The sequence below is a fragment of the Lagenorhynchus albirostris genome, chromosome 1 (genome assembly GCF_949774975.1).
Source record: "Lagenorhynchus albirostris chromosome 1, mLagAlb1.1, whole genome shotgun sequence".
Lineage (NCBI taxonomy): Eukaryota > Metazoa > Chordata > Mammalia > Artiodactyla > Delphinidae > Lagenorhynchus > Lagenorhynchus albirostris.
This window is the reverse complement of record NC_083095.1, coordinates 87,861,567-87,880,283: the sequence shown is the minus strand read 5'-3', so window position 1 is coordinate 87,880,283 and position 18,717 is coordinate 87,861,567. Positions and strand designations below refer to the sequence as shown.

The 18,717-nt window shown below is 41.8% G+C and overlaps 1 protein-coding gene across 1 annotated transcript; it reads right to left on the bottom strand.

Moving 5' to 3' along the window:
- Positions 1-10,069: 10,069 nt before the first annotated feature.
- LOC132520389 (beta-2-microglobulin-like) lies at positions 10,070-16,322 on the bottom strand. Its single transcript, XM_060149146.1, has 4 exons — positions 16,179-16,322; positions 12,566-12,841; positions 11,960-11,987; positions 10,070-10,594 (listed from the first exon to the last, which is right to left on the bottom strand). Exons 1-3 carry the CDS (start codon positions 16,243-16,245, stop codon positions 11,974-11,976), a joined length of 357 nt encoding a protein of 118 aa, XP_060005129.1. The 5' UTR covers positions 16,246-16,322; the 3' UTR covers positions 10,070-10,594; positions 11,960-11,973.
- Positions 16,323-18,717: the final 2,395 nt, after the last annotated feature.

The following is an 18,717-nucleotide window of genomic DNA, read 5'->3' as shown; positions in this document are numbered from 1 at the left end:
TTAAAAAAAAAAATATTTATTTTTTTATACAGCAGGTCCTTATTAGTCATCACTTTTATACACATCAGTGTATACATGTCAATCCCAATCGCCCAATTCATCACACCACCACCACCACCCCCCCACTGCTTTCCCCCCTTGGTGTCCATATGTTCGTTCTCTACATCTGTGTCTCAACTTCTGCCCTACAAACCGGTTCATCTGTACCATTTTTCTAGGTTCCACATATATGTGTTAATATACGATATTTGTTCTTCTCTTTCTGACTTACTTCACTCTGTATGACAGTCTCTAGATCCATCCACGTCTCTACAAATGACCCAGTTTCATTCCTTTTTATGGCTCAGTAATTTCCATTGTATATATGTACCACATCTTCTTTATCCATTCGTCTGTCAATGGGCATTTAGGTTGCTTCCATGACCTGGCTATTGTAAATAGTGCTACAATATACATTGGGGTGCATGTGTCTTTTTGAATTATCGTTTTCTCTGGGTATATGCCCAGTAGTGGGTTTGCTGGGTCATATGGTAATTCTATTTTTAGTTTTTTAAGGAAATTCCATACTGTTCTCCATAGTGGCTGTATCAATGTACATTCATACCAACAGTGCAAGAGGGTTCCCTTTTCTCCACACCCTCTCCAGCATTTGTTGTTTGTAGATTTTCTGATGATGCCCATTCTAACTGGTGTGACGTGATACCTCATTGTAGTTTTGATTTGCATTTCTCTAATAATTAGTGACGTTGAGCAACTTTTCATGTGCTTCTTGGCCGTCTGTATGTCTTCTTTGGAGGAATGTCTATTTAGGTCTTCTGCCCATTTTTGGATTGGGTTGTTTGTTCTTTTCATACTGAGCTGCATGAGCTGTTTATATATTTTGGAGATTAATCCTTTGTCCATTGATTCGTCTGCAAATATTTTCTCCCATTCTGAGCGTTGTCTTTTCGTCTTGTTTATGGTTTCCTGGGCTGTGCAAAAGCTTTGAAGTTTCATTAGGTCCCATTTATTTATTTTTGTTTTTATTTCCATTTCTCTAGGAGGTGGGTCAGAAAGGATCTTGCTGTGATTTATGTCATAGAGTGTTCTGCCTATGTTTCCCTCTAAGAGTTTGATAGTTTCTGGCCTTACATTTAGGCCTTTAATCCATTTTGAGCTTATTTTTGTGTATGGTGTTTGGGATTGATCTTATCTCATACTTTTACATGTACCTGTCCAGTTTTCCCAGCACCACTTATTGAAGAGGCTGTCCTTTCTCCACCGTACATTCCTGCCTCCTTTATCAAAGATAAGGTGACCGTATGTGCGAGGGTTTATCTCTGGGCTTTCTATCCTGTTCCATTGATCTATATTTCTGTTTTTGTGCCAGGACCATACTGTCTTGATTACTGTAGCTTTGTAGTATAGTCTGAAGTCAGGGAGCCTGATTCCTCCAGCTCCGTTTTTCGTTCTCAAGATTGCTTTGGCTATTTGGGGTCTTTTGTGTTTCCATACAAATTGTAAAGTTTTTTGTTCTAGTTCTGTGAAAAATGCCAGTGGTAGTTTGATAGGGATTGCATTGAATCTGTAGATTGCTTTGGGTAGTAGAGTCATTTTCACAATGTTGATTCTTCCAATCCAAGAACATGGTATATCTCTCCATCTGACTGTATCATCTTTAATTTCTTTCATCAGTGTCTTATAATTTTCTGCATACAGGTCTTTTGTCTCCTTAGGTAGGTTTATTCCTAGATATTTTATTCTTTTTGTTGCAGTGGTAAATGGGAGTGTTTTCTTGATTTCACTTTCAGATTTTTCATCATTAGTGTATAGGAATGCCAGAGATTTCTGTTCATTAATTTTGTATTCTGCTGCTTTACCAAATTCATTGATTAGCTCTAGTAGTTTTCTGGTAGCATCTTTAGGGTTTTGTATGTATAGTGTCATGTCATCTGCAAACAGTGACAGCTTTACTTCTTTTCCGTTTTGGATTCCTTTTATTTCCTTTTCTTCTCTGATTGCTCTGGCTAAAACTTCTTAAACTATGTTGCATAAGAGTGGTGAGAGTTGGCAACTTTGTCTTGCTCCTGATCTTAGTGGAAATGCTTTCAGTCTTTCACCATTGAGGACGATGTTGGCTGTGGGTTTGTCATATATGGCCTTTATTATGTTGAGGAACATTCCCTCCATGCCTACTTTCTGGAGGGTTTTTATCATAAATGGGTGTTGAATTTTGTCAAAAGCTTTTTCTGCATCTATTGAGATTATCATATGGTTTTTATCCTTCAGTTTGTTAATATGGTGTGTCACGTTGATTGTTTTGCGTATATTGAAGAATCCTTGCATTCCTGGAGTAAACCCCATTGATCATGGTGTATGATCCTTTTAATGTGCTGTTGGATTCTGTTTGCTAGTATTTTGTTGAGGATTTTTGCATCTGTGTTCATCAGTGATATTGATCTATAGTTTTCTTTCTTTGTGACATCCTTGTCTCGTTTTGGTATCAGGGTGATTGTTGCTTCGTAGAATGAGTTTGGGAGTGTTCCTCCCTCTGCTATATATATATATATATTTTTTTTTTTGTGGTACACGGGCCTCTCACTGTTATGGCCTCTCCTGTTGCGGAGCACAGGGTCCAGACGCACAGGCTCAGCGGCCATGGCTCACGGCCCCAGCCACTCCGCGGCATGTGGGATCCTCCCAGACCGGGGCACGAACCCGTGTCCCCTGCATCTGCAGGCGGACTCTCAACCACTGCGCCACCAGGGAAGCCCCCTCTGCTATATTCTGCAAGAGTTTGAGAAGGATAGGTGGTAGCTCTTCTCTAAATGTTCGAAAGGATTAGCCTGTGAAGCCATCTGGTCCTGGGCTTTTGTTTGTTGGAAGATTTTTTTTTTTTTTTTTTTTTGTGGTATGCGGATCTCTCACTGCTGTGGCCTCCTCCATTGTGGAGCATGTGGGATCTTCCCGGACCGGGGCATGAACCTGTTTACCCTGCATCAGCAGGCGGACTCTCAACCACTGTGCCACCAGTGGAGCCCTGTTGGAAGATTTTTAATCACAGTTTCAATTTCAGTGCTTGTGATTTGTCTATTCATATTTTCTATTTCTTCCTGATTCAGTCTTGGCAGGTTGTGCATTTCTAAGAATTTGTCCATTTCTTCCAGGTTGTCCATTTTATTAGCATAGAGTTGATTTTAGTAATCTCTCATGATCTTTTGTATTTCTGTGGTGTCAGTTGTTACTTCTCCTTTTTCATTTCTCATTCTATTGATTTGAGTCTTCTCCCTTTTTTTCTTGATGAGTTTGGCTAATGGTTTATCAATTTTGTTTATCTTCTCAAACAACCAGCTTTTAGTTTTATTGATCTTTGCTATTGATTCCTTCATTTCTTTTTCATTTATTTCTGATCTGATCTTTATGATTTCTCTCCTTCTGCTAACTTTGGGTATTTTTTGTTCTTCTTTCTCTAATTGCTTTAGGTGCAAGATTAGGTTGTTTATTTGAGATGTTTCCTGTTTCTTAAGGTAGGATTGTATTGCTATAAACTTCCCTCTTAGAACTGCTTTTGCTGCATCCCATAGCTTTTGGGTCGTCGTGTCTCCATTGTCATTTGTTTCTAGGTATTTTTTTATTTCCTCTTTGATTTCTTCAGTGATCACTTCGTTATTAATTAATGTATTGTTTAGCCTCCATGTGTTTGTATTTTTTACAGTTCTTTTTCTGTAATTGATATCTAGTCTCATAGCGTTGTGGTCGGAAAAGATACCTGATACAATTTCAATTTTCTTAGATTTACCAAGGCTTGATTTGTGGCCCAAGATATGATCTATGCTGGAGAATGTTCCATGAGCACTTGAGAAAAATGTGTGTTCTGTTGTTTTTGGATGGAATGTCCTATAAATATCAATTAAGCCCATCTTGTTTAATGTATCATTTAAAGCTTGTGTTTCCTTATTTATTTTCATTTTGGATGATCTGTCCATTGGTGAAAGTGGGGTGTTAAAGTCCCCTACTATGAATGTGTTACTGTCGATTTCCCCTTTTATGGCTGTTAGTATTTGCCTTATGTATTGAGGTGCTCCTATGTTGGGTGCATAAATATTTACAATTGTTATATCTTCTTCTTGGATCGATCCCTTGATCATTATGTAGTGTCCTTCTTCGTCTCTTCTAATAGTCTTTATTTTAAAGTCTATTTTGTCTGATATGAGAATTGCTACTCCAGCTTTCTTTTGGTTTCCATTTGCATGGAATATCTTTTTCCATCCCCTCACTTTCAGTCTGTATGTGTCTGTAGGTCTGAAGTGGGTCTCTTGTAGACAGCATATATATGGGTCTTGTTTTTGTATCCATTCAGCCAGTCTGTGTCTTTTGGTTGGAGCGTTTAATCCATTTACGTTGAAGGTAATTTTCGATATGTATGTTCCTATGACCATTTTCTTAATTGTTTTACGTTGGTTTTTGTAGGTCCTTTTCTTCTTTTGTGTTTCCCGCTTAGAGAAGTTCCTTTAGCATTTGCTGTAGAGTTGGTTTGGTGGTGCTGAATTCTCTTAGCTTTTGCTTGTCTGTAAAGCTTTTGATTTCTCCATCAAATCTAAATGAGATCCTTGCTGGGTAGAGCAATCTTGCTTGTAGCTTCTTCCCTTTCATCACTTTAAGTATATCATGCCACTCCCTTCTGGCTTGTAGAGTTTCTGCTGAGAAATCAGCTGTTAACCTTATGGGAGTTCCCTTGTATGTTATTTGTCATCTTTCCCTTGCTGCTTTCAATAATTTTTCTTTGTCTTTAATTTTTGCCAGTTTGATTATTATGTGTCTCGGCATGTTTCTCCTTGGGTTTATCCTGTATGGGACTCTCTGCGTGGAAGCCCTTTCTAAATACTAAATCACTTACATCCACTGGCTCAGGGCCTGCTTCTCCAAGAACTCAACCTAAGACATTTACTGACTCTTCAGATGATGAAAATGGTATGCAAAGTTGTAGATCGCTTAGCATACCAAAAAACCCACTTCAAATAACAGTATGGCATTGTGTGGCATCAAGAGTCCTCTCTGTTTTTTCTAAGTGAAAACAGTAAAAAGAGGAAGTGGGCCATGGGGGAGGGGAAGGCTGCACATCACTGCGGTCTTTAGTTGGGCCTGTGTGCTATAGAGATATAAATATCTCCTTAGTTTTGTAGACTTTTTAATCATCTATGTTGTGGAGGACTGAAGAAGATGAATAACTGTATCCAATTAATGAGAGAAGTTGTGTTGAATTTAGTGCATAATAAGTACTTGATACATGATCAAACTGTGATTTTTAATTGTATTTACTAGTTGTTTTTTTTTCTGTTAGCCCTTCTTATGCTCTCTAAAGTATCAGAATAGTGGGGTGTTTTTTTTGCGGTACGCGGGCCTCTCACTGTTGTGGCCTCTCCCATTGCGGAGCACAGGCTCCGGACGCGCAGGCTCAGCGGCCATGGCTCACGGGCCCAGCCACTCCGCAGCATGTGAGATCTTCCTGGACCGGGGCACAAACCCGTGTCCCCTGCATCAGCAGGCGGACGCTCAACCACTGCGCCACCAGGGAAGCCCCAGAATAGTTTTTAATGCATAAAGTTTCCAATTAAGGTACTCACAGATACTTTATTTCTTAATATAACTGGGACCCAAATTTTAGTCTTCAATTTTTTTTTGTAAAAGCCTAGAATTCAAGGAAAGATGAGGCTAATTTTTGGCCCTAAAATCTTGATGGCTACATCGCAGACAAAATACTCATTTTTATTAAAGAAAGGCTTTGAGTTTTACCTCAAGAGTTTACAACATAAGAAATATAAGTAAAAAGCAACAAGCCCAAACATATTGGGAGAGTAGTTGTTGACAAAAACTAGAAAAGAACATTTGCCAGTTCTCTGTATTGTTTCCTTTTATGCCATGTTTTCATTTGGGACAGTGAAAAAAAAGTGAGATATAAAAATTATTATTTCAAACAATTTTTAAGTAAACATAATAATAATGACCATTTTTTAAATGATAGAACAAAAATTAAAATCTCCTGAAAAGCTAACCACACCAAAATGAACACTGATAAGTGATCATCTCTGGGTGGTGGGATTAACAAGTTTCTTTTCTGCCTATACAAACTTTCTATTTTTAAAAATAATGAGCATACACTCAAATAATAAAAGATGTAAAAATTCAGATCATATAGAAGTATGTAGAATTATATTTTAAAAGTCTGCCTCCATCTTCTCCTGAAATCTTAGCCCCTACCCCCAGGTAAACATTGTTAAGAGGTAGTTGGATACATTTTTGGACCTTTTCTTGTTGGTGTATGTGCTTAGAGAGGTTGAGAAAAAAAGTTAAAGTTTAATGTAGTTTGTTTTAAATCTATATAAAAATTGGGTCAGAGGTAGCACCTCAGCTTGGAGTGCCTGAGATGGCAAACGCTGATGCTCTGAAATGGGGGATGAGCAGGATGACCACCACAGTTGCCAAGATCTGAGCACCATTCTTGAGGAATACACAAACCACTAAGTTACAGTCACAGTCTCATCTCTTGATGTTTCCTTGTAGGTCTTTGGATTAGCAGAGCAGTTCCAGGTTAAAATTGATGAATTCGAACTCTCATTTCTGAATTTCTTTAGACTCTCTCTTCCAGGTGTGTTTTTTCTCCCTTTACCTTGGTGAATTGCCTTAAGCCATGGGTCCCACCCTAAAGCTTTTTCTCACTATTGCTTGCTTTGGTCAGTTAAGGTAGGGGGTCCCCTCAGGCTGTCCCTTCAGTTCTAGAACCTGCATCCAATCATATGCTGTCTTTCTCTAGTTTCTTGGACCTTTCTAAATTCTTCTAAATGGGGAATTATAAGGAAATGCAAGGAGAACTATTTACCAAAGGTTAAATTTTAAAAATAGCCATAACATAAAATGGAGAGTGATGGGTACACATTGAGAGAATCCAATGGAGTCCAAAAGGTGGTAATCCTGTTATAAGAGATTACAGGAGTTTATGATATTTTTTTCTTTATTTTCACTATTTGATGAGGGAGACAATTTTAGAACAATTATAAAATCAATTTCCTAAAAGAAAAATGTTATATATCAATTAGCCAAATAATTCTTCAAATAATCAATTTGCCCCAAACTGAGAGACAGCTTCTTTGGGCCCTTTTATCAGCACAGCCTGGGGTGAGACCAGCCCCCTGCCTGGGAGAATGGTGGAGTATTGTGGGTTCCACCCTCCTTCCATCTGGCCAGGCCATGGTAGGTGGTGGTTGGCTCAGCTGCCACATCCCAGTGTTTAGAAGAGCAAGACACAGGCTCTATTGTTGGCCATGGTGAGCAGGATGGAAACACCACTGCTCAGGGTCTGACCCTGCCATTTCCCCTCTACTCCTCCACTCTCATCCCACCCCCAAATCCCTCCTCCTTCCCCCCGATACATATGGTTTCAGAAAAACACCAACTGACACCAAGGAAAATGGATTTTAGCAAATTGATTTTCCAACACACTAGTCAGCTTTCTCTTCTTTATTTACCCCTCATCCATGCCTTGAGTAACAACTATTCAGGGCATTGCCTACCAGACCTGCTATGGTGTGTGATACAAATATAAAATGCATGCGCTTGTATATAATGGCTTCCAATATAGATTTTCTAGAAACTGCTTTTTGTTTCAGCAATATAGCATGGTTCTTCTTCCATGTCAGTATATAAGATCTAATTCTTTATTACTGAAATTGAGACTTTTTAATCTGCATTGCACAGTTATATTTAATAAGCTTAATTAAGGTCCAATATTTCTCCTCTTTGATCAACCTCTTCTTCTGAAATGGGGGACTAAGCCATGCTCCAAAGGGGCATTACATTGAACCATTAGCCAGCAAAGCAGCTTTTCACAAAATTGTTCTGTTGAGTGACATGGAACAAAAAGTCCTTTATGATTTAACCCAATAGGTCTCAACCTTGGCTGCACATAAGAACTATTCAAAACCTTAAACAAACAATACTGTGAAAACTTATGTCCACAGAAATCTGCACGTGCCATTTATAGCAGCTTTATCCATAATTGACAAAATTTGGAATAAACCAAGATGTACTTCAGTAGGTGAATGGATAAATAGACTGTGGTACATCCAGACAATGGAATATTATTCAAAGCTAAAAGATGAGTTATAAAGTCATGAAAAGACATGGAGGAACTTTAAATGCATATAACTACGTGAAAGAAGTCAATATGAGGGACTTCCCTGGAGGTGCAGTGGTTAGGAATCCACCTGCCAATGCAAGGGACACAGGTTTGAGCCCTGGTCTGGGAAGATCCCACAAACCGTGGAGCAACTAAGCCCATGTGCCACAACTACTGAAGCCCGTGTGCCTAGAGCCCGTGCTCCACAAGAGAAGCCATCGCAATGAGAAGCCCACACACCTCAATGAAGAGTAGCGCCCCCCCCGCCACAGCTAGAGAAAGCCTGCGCACAGCAACGAAGACCCAATGCAGCCAATAAATAAATATTTTAAAAATAAAAATTTTTTTAAATTAAAAAAGTCAGTATGATAAAGCTACATACTGTATGATTCTGGATAAGGAAAACTATGGAGACAGTAAAAAGATCAGTGATTGCCAGGGGTGGGAGAAATTAATAGGCCGAGCACATAGTAATTTTAGGGCAGTATAATGATGGATACATGTCATTATACATAGTATATACCTACAGAACAAAACACCAAGAGCAACCTTAAATTATGGACCTTGTTGATTATGATGTGTCAGTGTAGGTTCATCAGTTGTAACAAATATACCACTCTGGTGGGGGATGTTGATAATGGGGGAGGCTATGCATATGTGGGAGCAGGGGGTAGATGTGAAATACCTGCACCTTCCCCTCAATTCAGCTGTGAACCTAAAACTGCTCTAAAAACATAAGGTCTTAATTAAAAGAAAAAAAAACTAAGAATAATACTGATATCTGGGCTCCATGTGATTTAGTTGCTCTGGATTGGTGCCTGGAAAGCTGGCATTTTTGCTTTTTTTTTAATAGACTTTATTTTTTAGAGCTGGTATTTTTTATTAAGTTCCACAGGTGATTCTAATGTGCATCGAGGGTGGAGAGTTATCAGTCTAAATAAGGCACCCCTCAATCTGCTCAGCTGAGTTCCTACAAGTCTTCACCCAGGTACCCTTGCTCCACTGGTTGGAATTATCCACACCTGTCATAGCTCCATACATCTTATAATTTTACCTCCTTACCTCAGGCCCCATTTACCAATTGGAAGAACCACTACCCAGTAAGTCTCAGCACAAGCAAATGCCTTCCTTAACACTTACCTAAAGTTTTTGTTTTTGCATATTGGAAGTTAGTTAGGCAGAAATATAGATAAATATTGGAGAAAAGGGAGCACAGTTGGTGCACTGTTGGTGGGAATGTAAATTGGTATAGCCACTATGGAAAACAGTATGGAAGTTCCTTAAGAAATAAAAACAGAGCTACCGTACAATGTACCTAAGGATTTTTGTTCCCTGAACACATTTTCCTATCACCTAGTTGTTCGAGCATAACTATGCTATACTCTTTATCAGGATATATTTTAATTGTTCAAGTGCATGTCTACCCCTCCACTAAGGCAATTTGAGAGCAGTGTTATGTCTTATTCATCTCATCAGTACCTAGCACTAACTCACTCAAATTCATGGTCAGATTTTTTTAAATGCACAAAGCTGGTCATCAAGTATAAATTATGCCTTGAAATTTTTTAATCTAGTATTTTTCATTTAGGTATATTGCTTGCTAAAATAAGAAATCCTCCAGATACTTTTGCTCCCTCTTAAAGTCCGCACAGTCCTCATTTCTTAGCCCAGGGAACAGAATTCTGGTGAAAAGACAGAAGCCAGGTCTTCCAGCAGATAGCTGTGTCACCCTAAGTCATTTAACTTCTTGCAGATGCTGTTCCTCATTTGTAAAATGCAGATCACTGATGCCCCTTCCACTGTGAGCCAAACCCTATACATCAGGAGTTCACACTCTTTTCCAAGTGATATTTGAAGATCATTTCCCTGTTTGAACAAAGGGGTTAGAAGAGGAGTGATATATAAGTACTAAACACATCAAGTTTTACCAGCATTTTAATTAGTGAAACGAAATAACATAAAAACAGGCACAACCATGTCTCATACTAACAGATGTTAAGTAAATATGATTTCATATGACAAAATGTCATCCGCTATAAAAAATTTCCAATAATTCTGACAATTATCTTTCCAAAAATTTTCCAAAATTCTAAGAAACATTACAAATTGGAGGTTTACTCTAAATATGCATAGTTATCTTACTACCTAGTTTTGTGTGCAAAAGACAATAAAGACTTTAAATTTGACCAAGATGTTGATGCTGAACATGAGAGTTCTTTTCTCCCCACCTCTAAGCTGCCAGCACCCCAACTACAACTACATGCCAAGACAGGTCAAACATGGAGACATAGTGCACAAAGAAAAATTATAAAGAAGATGATATTTGTCGTAACATCAATATAACTTCTGATTTATGTCCATAAAGCATAAAAGCATATCAGTATTAAAAAGCAAGAAAACAGAATTTGGAATTAATCCAATCCAAATGAGGCATCCTCAAACCTGAAAAAAAGAAAAAAAGGGTTATTAGCAAATACATTTATTTTATTTGGATTACAGATAGCACTACCAAAATTCACCTAACCTGTGCTATATAAATCACTGTTGGTAAAAGTAATAGCTGCAGGCAATTTTCCAGACTCATTAAAAGAGCATATCCTACTAGTTTATCCCACTGGTTCCCCCATAACCTTAGAGGAAAGAATGCTGGTACTATAGTTCAGATCCTGGCTCTACCATTTAGTAACTGTGTTGACTCTGGGCAGGTCACCCAAACTCTCTCATGCTCTCGAAAATTACCTTCCCTGTCCTACAGTGTAACAGGAAATTTGAATAGGTTTTCAGTGCCAAGATACCCTGTGGAGTAAAATTTCCCAGAAAAGCTGGATTATCTGCCTCTGGCCTCCAACTGAAGATGCAGAGAAGTCTAATTGCTCCCTGTTTCATGCAGCTACAGATACTTGCAAGATACGTCTGTTATAGTAGCTTTACATTAGGTTACAACAATCTGTTTCCATTTCTTTCCTCTATTGGACTGGGAGCTTCTAGAGGCAACCACAGTGCCCACACACTTAGGAACGGTGCATCTGCAGAATCATGTCACTCTTCCCTTATGGCTGAATAACAAAGCAACTGTCATGCAAAGGAAGGGACGGTTCACTTTTGAAGGCACAGAGATGCCCAAGGCAGAAATGGCAGAAGAAAGAGCAAACCCTTGAAGGTGCTGTGGGTAACCACAGCCTCTGTCCTGTCACAGCACACCTGTAGCTCTTCTGTCCTCCCTTTAGAGGGTCAGTGATGCTGGCAGAGACACACTCAGGGTCACATGCCTTCCTCATGCCACCCCACAGGAGAAGGGAATGTGACCCCGTGGGGTTCTTCTCTGCCTGCTAAATTGCTACCCTGATGAATGTCCTCCAGACAGTGCGGGTTATCATATGAGAGCTGTCTATAACAGTCCCCAGGATAGTGACATTAAAAAAAGATTTTCTGGGGCTTCCCTGGTGGCGCAGTGGTTAAGAATCCACCTGCCAATGCAGGGGACACAGGTTTAAGCCCTGGTCCGGGAAGATCCCACATGCCGCACAGCAACTAAACCTGTGCACCACAACTACTGAGCCTGTGCTCTAGAGCCCGCAAGCCACAACTACTGAGCCTACATGCCACAACTACTGAAGCTGGCACGCCTAGGCCCGTGCTCCACAACAAGAGAAGCCACCACAATAAGAAGCCAGCCCACCACAACAAACAGTAGCCCCCACTCGCTGCAACTAGAGAAAGCCCGCACGCAGCAACAAACACCCAACGCAGCCAAAAATAAATAAATTACTTTATAAAAGAAAGATTTTCTTAAGATTAGAAACTTACCTCCATGATGCTGGTTACTGGTCTCGATCTACAGAAAAGAAAATGGAGAAAGAAAAAGAGAAACAGTTAAGTTTCACTTTTGAAATACTATGTACTAACAAATGTCTAAAACTGTTATAAATAAAGCTGGCAGAAGAGCCCACTGTCCCTCACCATGAGTGCCTCGTTAAGAAAAACCCAGCAGGTCCCCACCTTGCCTACTAGCCTTAGATCCCAAGCCAGCCAGAGAACTGAAGGAGTCTAGGATTGGAGGGCACTACCATAGCAGGACTTACAGACAAGACCGGTGCCTTCCTGAGACTCTCCTTGGTCCTGAGTATCCCTGAGGCTATCAGGAAGGCCCAAGGAAGCCAGTAGGGAAGAATCATTGGGAGTGCCTGTGCACTTGTGGAAGTGCTGCTACTGCTCCCTGCTCTCACTACAGGGAAACCACTGTCTCCGTGACCACGCTGTGCAGAGATCTCTCAGAAGGTGCCACTAATCAGAGCTTTAATAACATTCCCTGATAATCCCAGTATGCACATGTTCTTATATGAAGGCAGCTTTATGCTGTGGCTATGTTCAGATACAACTGTCAGCAGCTAAGGAAGGAACTTGAAAACTTACCCCACTTAACTATCTGGGGCTCTCTGAGAGTAACGTGTTTCACGCGGCAGCTGTACTTATCCACTGCGTTGGGAGTGAACTCAGCGTGGACCAGAAGGTAGAAAGACCAGTCCTTGCTGAAAGACAGGTCTGATTGCTCCACCTCCATCTTCTCCCCATTCTTCAGCAAATCAATCTCAATCTGGGGTGGATGGAACCCAGACACATAGCAGTTCAGGTAATTTGGTTTTCCATTCTCTGCGGGGTGTCGTGAGTAAACCTGAACCTTTGGAGGACCTGAGGAGCAGCAGGGGAAGACAGATGAAATTGCAGAGTATTTCACTTGGGGCTACCTTGGTCTAAAGCTAGATCAGGCCCCAAGTGTTTCTATTTGATCCTCCATTTCTCCCAATTCCATTTCCCCTCATGCCAAATGAGCTTCCATTTTTCCAAAAGGCAGCCTCCATTTTCTGGGATAAACCATGACTTAGTATCTTTCCCACATAATTCCCCTACACGTGCCTTTCAGGCTTTTTCTAGCAGATTTCTCTTAACATCTTCTTCAGTGTCAGTGAAGATTGTGCTGTATCTTTAATAATCTTTCTGTGGAGAATCTCAAGAACTTTTCATTGGCTCCTCAGCACCCACAGAATTCCTTATCACTCAAAAGTCTACATGATTTGGCCGTAATCTACTTATCAAGCTTCATTTCTCACTTCACACTCCCCCCATATTAGCCACATCAAAAATTCCCGTTATTGGGCTTTCCTGGCGGCGCAGTGGTTGAGAGTCCACCTGCCGAAGCAGGGGACACGGGTTCGTGCCCCGGTCTGGGAAGATCCCACATGCCGTGGAGCCGCTAGGCCCGTGAGCCATGGCCACTGAGCCTGCGCGTCTGGAGCCTGTGCTCCGCAACGGGAGAGGCCACAACAGTGAGAGGCCCACATACCGCAAAAAAAAAAAAAAAAAAAAAATTCCCGTTATTGTACGCTGTTTCAACCCAGTCAATTTTTCCCCCTATGTTTACTCCTTTTTTTTTTTGCCTCCTGCCTAGATCCACACCGATCAGACTTCTCAATATGTGCCTAGTACAGTGCCTGGCACACAGCAATTGCTCTGTAAGTGGCAGGTGTAATTATTGTTACCTCCTTGCTCAGGTTCCTAACAGAGTCAACCCAAAGTATATTTCTACAAAACACAACCTCCTCATCGCGTCCAGAGTTTATATGACAAATCTCTATCTGAATCTGTATCTGATTTCATGAGCTAGAAAACAAAGAAACAAAACTGAAACACCTACAGGAGCTGGCAAATACCTTAAATGAAGTTGTTGGGCTGGGTAAGAACAATAGGGAAGGGTGAGGACTATGGCAAATGGGAGAGAACATACTCTCCATTAGGACCAGCTGGAATAATGCATGTGACAGTGGAATATGTATTTTTAATTAGCATGCTCAAGTGATTGCCATAATCTGCCAGGTTGGGAATATTGCATAATGCTACAGAACAGTGGCTTCCAAAATGGGATGCATGTCTAGACCCTCCAAGGGGATGTGTAAAGAAAATATTATAAACTCTATTTCTATATTTTTCTTGCAAAGTGAAGTGTTGCTGCTACTGAATATACAGACTGATATAAATATATGTATATAACCACTTAAATACAAATACACTCAGGGTACAAGATTATAAAGTTCAGCTCATCCTCCATGTCCAGTGGTAGAGAGAAGGTGGAGTACCAGGCCACTCTGACCAGATGTATCTGTTTAGAAATGTCCCATCATCAAAGAAAAGGTCCCTAGGCCCACCAAGAGCTAGACTGGACATACCATGAAGCCCTGATATTTTTTCATAGTTCAAAGTGAAGATAATTCAGAAACCTCTTTGCATTTGAGCTTCTAATAATTAGAACATGTAGGTGCTACAGTAGTGAGAGCACAGGTTCAGCCCACCTGGAATTCTCTCTTTGAGCGAGCTAGGCAGTTTGTGGGTTTTCTTTTTTTTTTTTTTTGGAAGAATATCACAATAGTGGCTTCTAAGAAGAGGAGGTGTATCAGACAGGCCTGGGTTTGAATCTGCCCTCAACCACTTACTGGCTAAGGTTTTTGGGGAGAGTTATTTGAGTTTCTGTAGTTTAATTGAAAAATTATCTACACCCAGAGTAAAATAAAACCCACATAGGGGAAAGAGCAGAAAATAGATCCCCCAGAGGGAATCACAATTACATGTTTCTTGTATACGTTCCAGAAATGGCCTTGTATATCTTGCAGGCATGTATTACTTAGGAAATTTTCAAATTCAGATAGTTTTTAATGTCGGCTTGCTATTTTTCTACAGCTGTATGCAACCACAAATATCAATAATAGTGATAATACACACATTATGCTTCTTTTCTAAATAAATTTTAAACTAACTTCCTTTTTCTCATGAACAACAACAAACAAACACACACACACACAAAAAAAAACCCGCTTCACAGAGCCTTTTGTGAGAGAGAAAAATCTGAGGGTCCGGTATATTGCAGGGTATTTAGAAGGTACTGAGTATCCATGGTGTCCCTGACAGCTTGGGTAAGCATGTTGATTGCTCTTATCCCTAGTTTTACAACCTTTCTGAATGATAAACCTTCGCTTACTCAAACCTGAAAGTACATACTCAGTTCATCTTGGAAAGAACCAGGCAAGGAGCCAAAGGAGGAGCCCTCTGTGAAGAAAGGCAACAGGGGCCCATGTCCGCCCAGCCTGCTCCCGAGAATCTCTCCCCAGAAGGCTGTGAAAAACGCACGGATTACAGGCAAAGGGCTCACGACCCCCCAAATGCTCTGGTCAGGCTCTACTGTCTGCCATAAATCCCCTGCGTGATTAAGTTACTTCAGCTCTTCTAGCCTCCCTTTCCTCATCTATGACAAGCTGATGATAAAGGCACCCTGTTTACATCGTAGACGCATTTCACAATTAAATGACATACAGCACATAGCGCAGGTCAGTAAGCCGCCAACGGGTAGCTCTATGATTATTATTAAGAGCGACAGGTAGCGGGAACAAGAGAATGAACGACGTGAAGCGCTATGTAAACACCTCAGGACATTCCACAAGAGTCGCGTGCAACTTCCTCGCCGTGGTTTGGTCGTCGCGGATTTGGGGAACGTGCAGAGAGGCAGCTGAACCTGGCGGGCGCCTGGAGGAAGCTCGAGGCCCTCGGGCTCCCAGCGGACTGATACACCCTGGCGGCGACTCCCCCAAAGCCCACGCGTGGTCTCCACCCATTCGCAGCCCCCAACCCAGCCCTTTGGGACCCGCCAGCCCGCCCTCCGCTCCCGCTGCGCGGGAGAAGCCAAAGGCCCAGCGAACCAGCGGAAGAGAACCCCTCCCACAACTCGGTCGCTCTGTCCCGACCCACCCGGTGCGAGCATGCCAGAGGTCCCCTCCCCCCATCCCGGAGAAGCCGGCGTCCTGGGCTCGCAGCCCCTCCCCACTCCACACACCCCAACCGCCTCCACAGCCCGAGAGAAAGCCTCGTGCTACTCCACCGAACCTTGGGAGCGGGACCGGGGGGTACGGAGTTAGTGCCCAGTGGCTGCTAGCGGGACAGGGACGGGCTAGTGGAAGAGGGGAAGGGAGGAGGTGACACTCACGCTGGACGGCGTCCAGGCCAGACAGCGAGAGAAGCCCGAGCAGGACCAAAGTCATGAAGGGGGCCATCGCTACAGGAGCAGCTCCGGCGTCAGTGAGGACCCGGTCCCGCGCCCGCACTTATAGCCAGGCCCAGGCCGCCAATCAGAACCGTGCCCGCCGGGCCGTCACCGGTCTCCTAGCGAGCGAGGCCCTGGCAGGTTAGAAAGAGGGACTTTCCGATTTTCAGTTTCATTTTCTGATAAGTCTCGTGATGCTTAGGAAGGCAGGGTTGAACCGGGTGGATTCGCTGTCTGTACATTGGCGCCCTCTTATCAGGGGTGCGCGCCCAAGCTTGGGGCGCGGGCCGCCCACCCGAGAGCTTCAGTCCGGAGGAACCTTCGCTTTTCGGAACAGCATCAGAAACGCTAAGGCACTTGCTCCCCAAACATGCCCCAGCTAGTTAGGAGCCTAGAACCTGGTTTTCGATCGGGAAAACTGAAGCCCAGAAAAATTAATGAGAGTAAGGACAGAGATTGAATGGTACTGGGCAGAATCAGAACTTGGGTTCGCAATCACAGCCCGGAAATACGCTGTAGGGCTTCGGGATTCTTTGGGCAAGAAAAGTCGTCCAGAAACCTCGAGGCCTCATGAGGACAGCTCAGAGAACCGTCCAGAGTGAAGGAGGACCTGCTTGCTTCCTGAGTCCCTTCGGGGAAAACCCTGTGTGGAGAAAGTCTGGCCTGTATCTTGCCTCTGTAGTTTAGGTAATTTTCTTTGTTTTGTTGATTTGTAGGGAAATGACCCCTGATAGTAAAAGGTAAAAGCAGTAACTGCTTAGAGCGTTAGGCTTTACCGATCCCTTGAGGAACATCATTCCCTGCAAATTACCACACTAGAATGGTGCTTGGCATGGAGTAAATAGTTGGTAAACTGACTGAATGAGTGAATGGATGGATGGATGGAAGGATGGATAGATGGTTGGAAGGATGGATGGATGAACCTACGAATGAAAGAACGAACGAACATGCGAGGGAATACGTGAGTAAACATTAGGATGTAGGAATTACCCCGTTACATTTTTACGGATACGAAAACAAAGGCTAAGTGTTAGTTTTCAGATGGGCCTGATTCATTTGTCATTCGTGCTTCAGACACTTGGAAGATAGAGAACTGGGCAATTTTAGTGAGAATTCGGGTTGCATCTGCTGTGGGCCCAGCCAAAGAAGTTAGGCCTACTGACTCTAAGAGCGTGTCAGTGTTAGACTCCTTAAGGAAACCTCCACTCCAGAGATACCATAAAAAGATGCTGACATCACCTGGTAGCTGAGAACAGGGATCTTTTCTGAGTGGAACACTCAGAAGAGGAAGTGAACCATGGGGAGGGGGAGGGGCAGAGATCTTGGAAATCACCCTGGTTTGCACTTGAAGGGAGTTGGGTGGTGCTTCCCCAAAGAGCTCAACCAATGTCATCTGGATTTCTTTTACATGTTTTTAGAGGTTTCAACTATCCCTACTGTGGTGTTTGTGTCTAAACTAGAAAAAGGATACTCTCTGCAGACCTAATGAAAGGAGATAATGGCACAGAGGGAGCCCCGGGGAGCACAGAGGGAGTGTTCAGTAATGATTAAGAAGTGTACTATGATTATTGATGCTAGTTTCCTATTTTTTCTACCAGCTCTTTATAACTCTCTCGAAATGAAAGAATAATGGTTAGGCATAAAGTTATGAGTAAAGACACTCCTGCCCCTCGCTTTTGTTTGTTTGTTTGTTGTTACGTCATTTAAGGGTCTTAACGCCTGGAATGTTAGTGTTGAATTGTTTTCTAGTGCCTTGGGAGCATAGGAAGAGACAGGGCTGGTGGTCACCTCTATATTCCTTGTTTACCACATCACAGACAAATACTGGAGTACTTAAAATTCTTAAAAGATAGAATCTGATCTATTCACTTGGAAAACCAGTTTTTAAAACACTTTTTTAAAAAAAACAGTGAAGACAGAAAAAATTATATTTTTTCAGGTTTTTTTTGTTTTTTTTTTAATAAAGGAGACCACTGTTTGCCTAGGAGGGCAAACTTCTGGAAATGTACAAACATGGCCTTTTAACAGTGTTATCTCCCATTAGTGGGATGAATGGCAGAATTTTTTTTTTTTTGGCCTAATGACTTTTCTAAAAAACTTTTGTACAATAAATGTTATTCATAATAGTAAATATTTTCTGAATGTGGAAGAACTGGGACTTCATACACTCTTTTTGGGAATGGAAAATGTTACAACTACTTTGGAAAACAGTTTCAGTTTTTAAAAAAGTTAAACATATGCTGGCCATATGACCCAACCACTCCACTCTAGGTATTTACCCAAGAGAAAATGAAAGTGTATTTTCATGATGAGGACTTGTACAAAACTGTTCAAAGCAGCTTTATTGGTAACAGCCAGAAATTGGAAACAATCCAAACTTCCATCAACAGGCGAATGGATGAACAAACTGTGACAGCTATCCATACGATGGAATACTATCAGCAATAAATAAGGCATGGAGGTTTCCCTGGTGGCGCAGTGG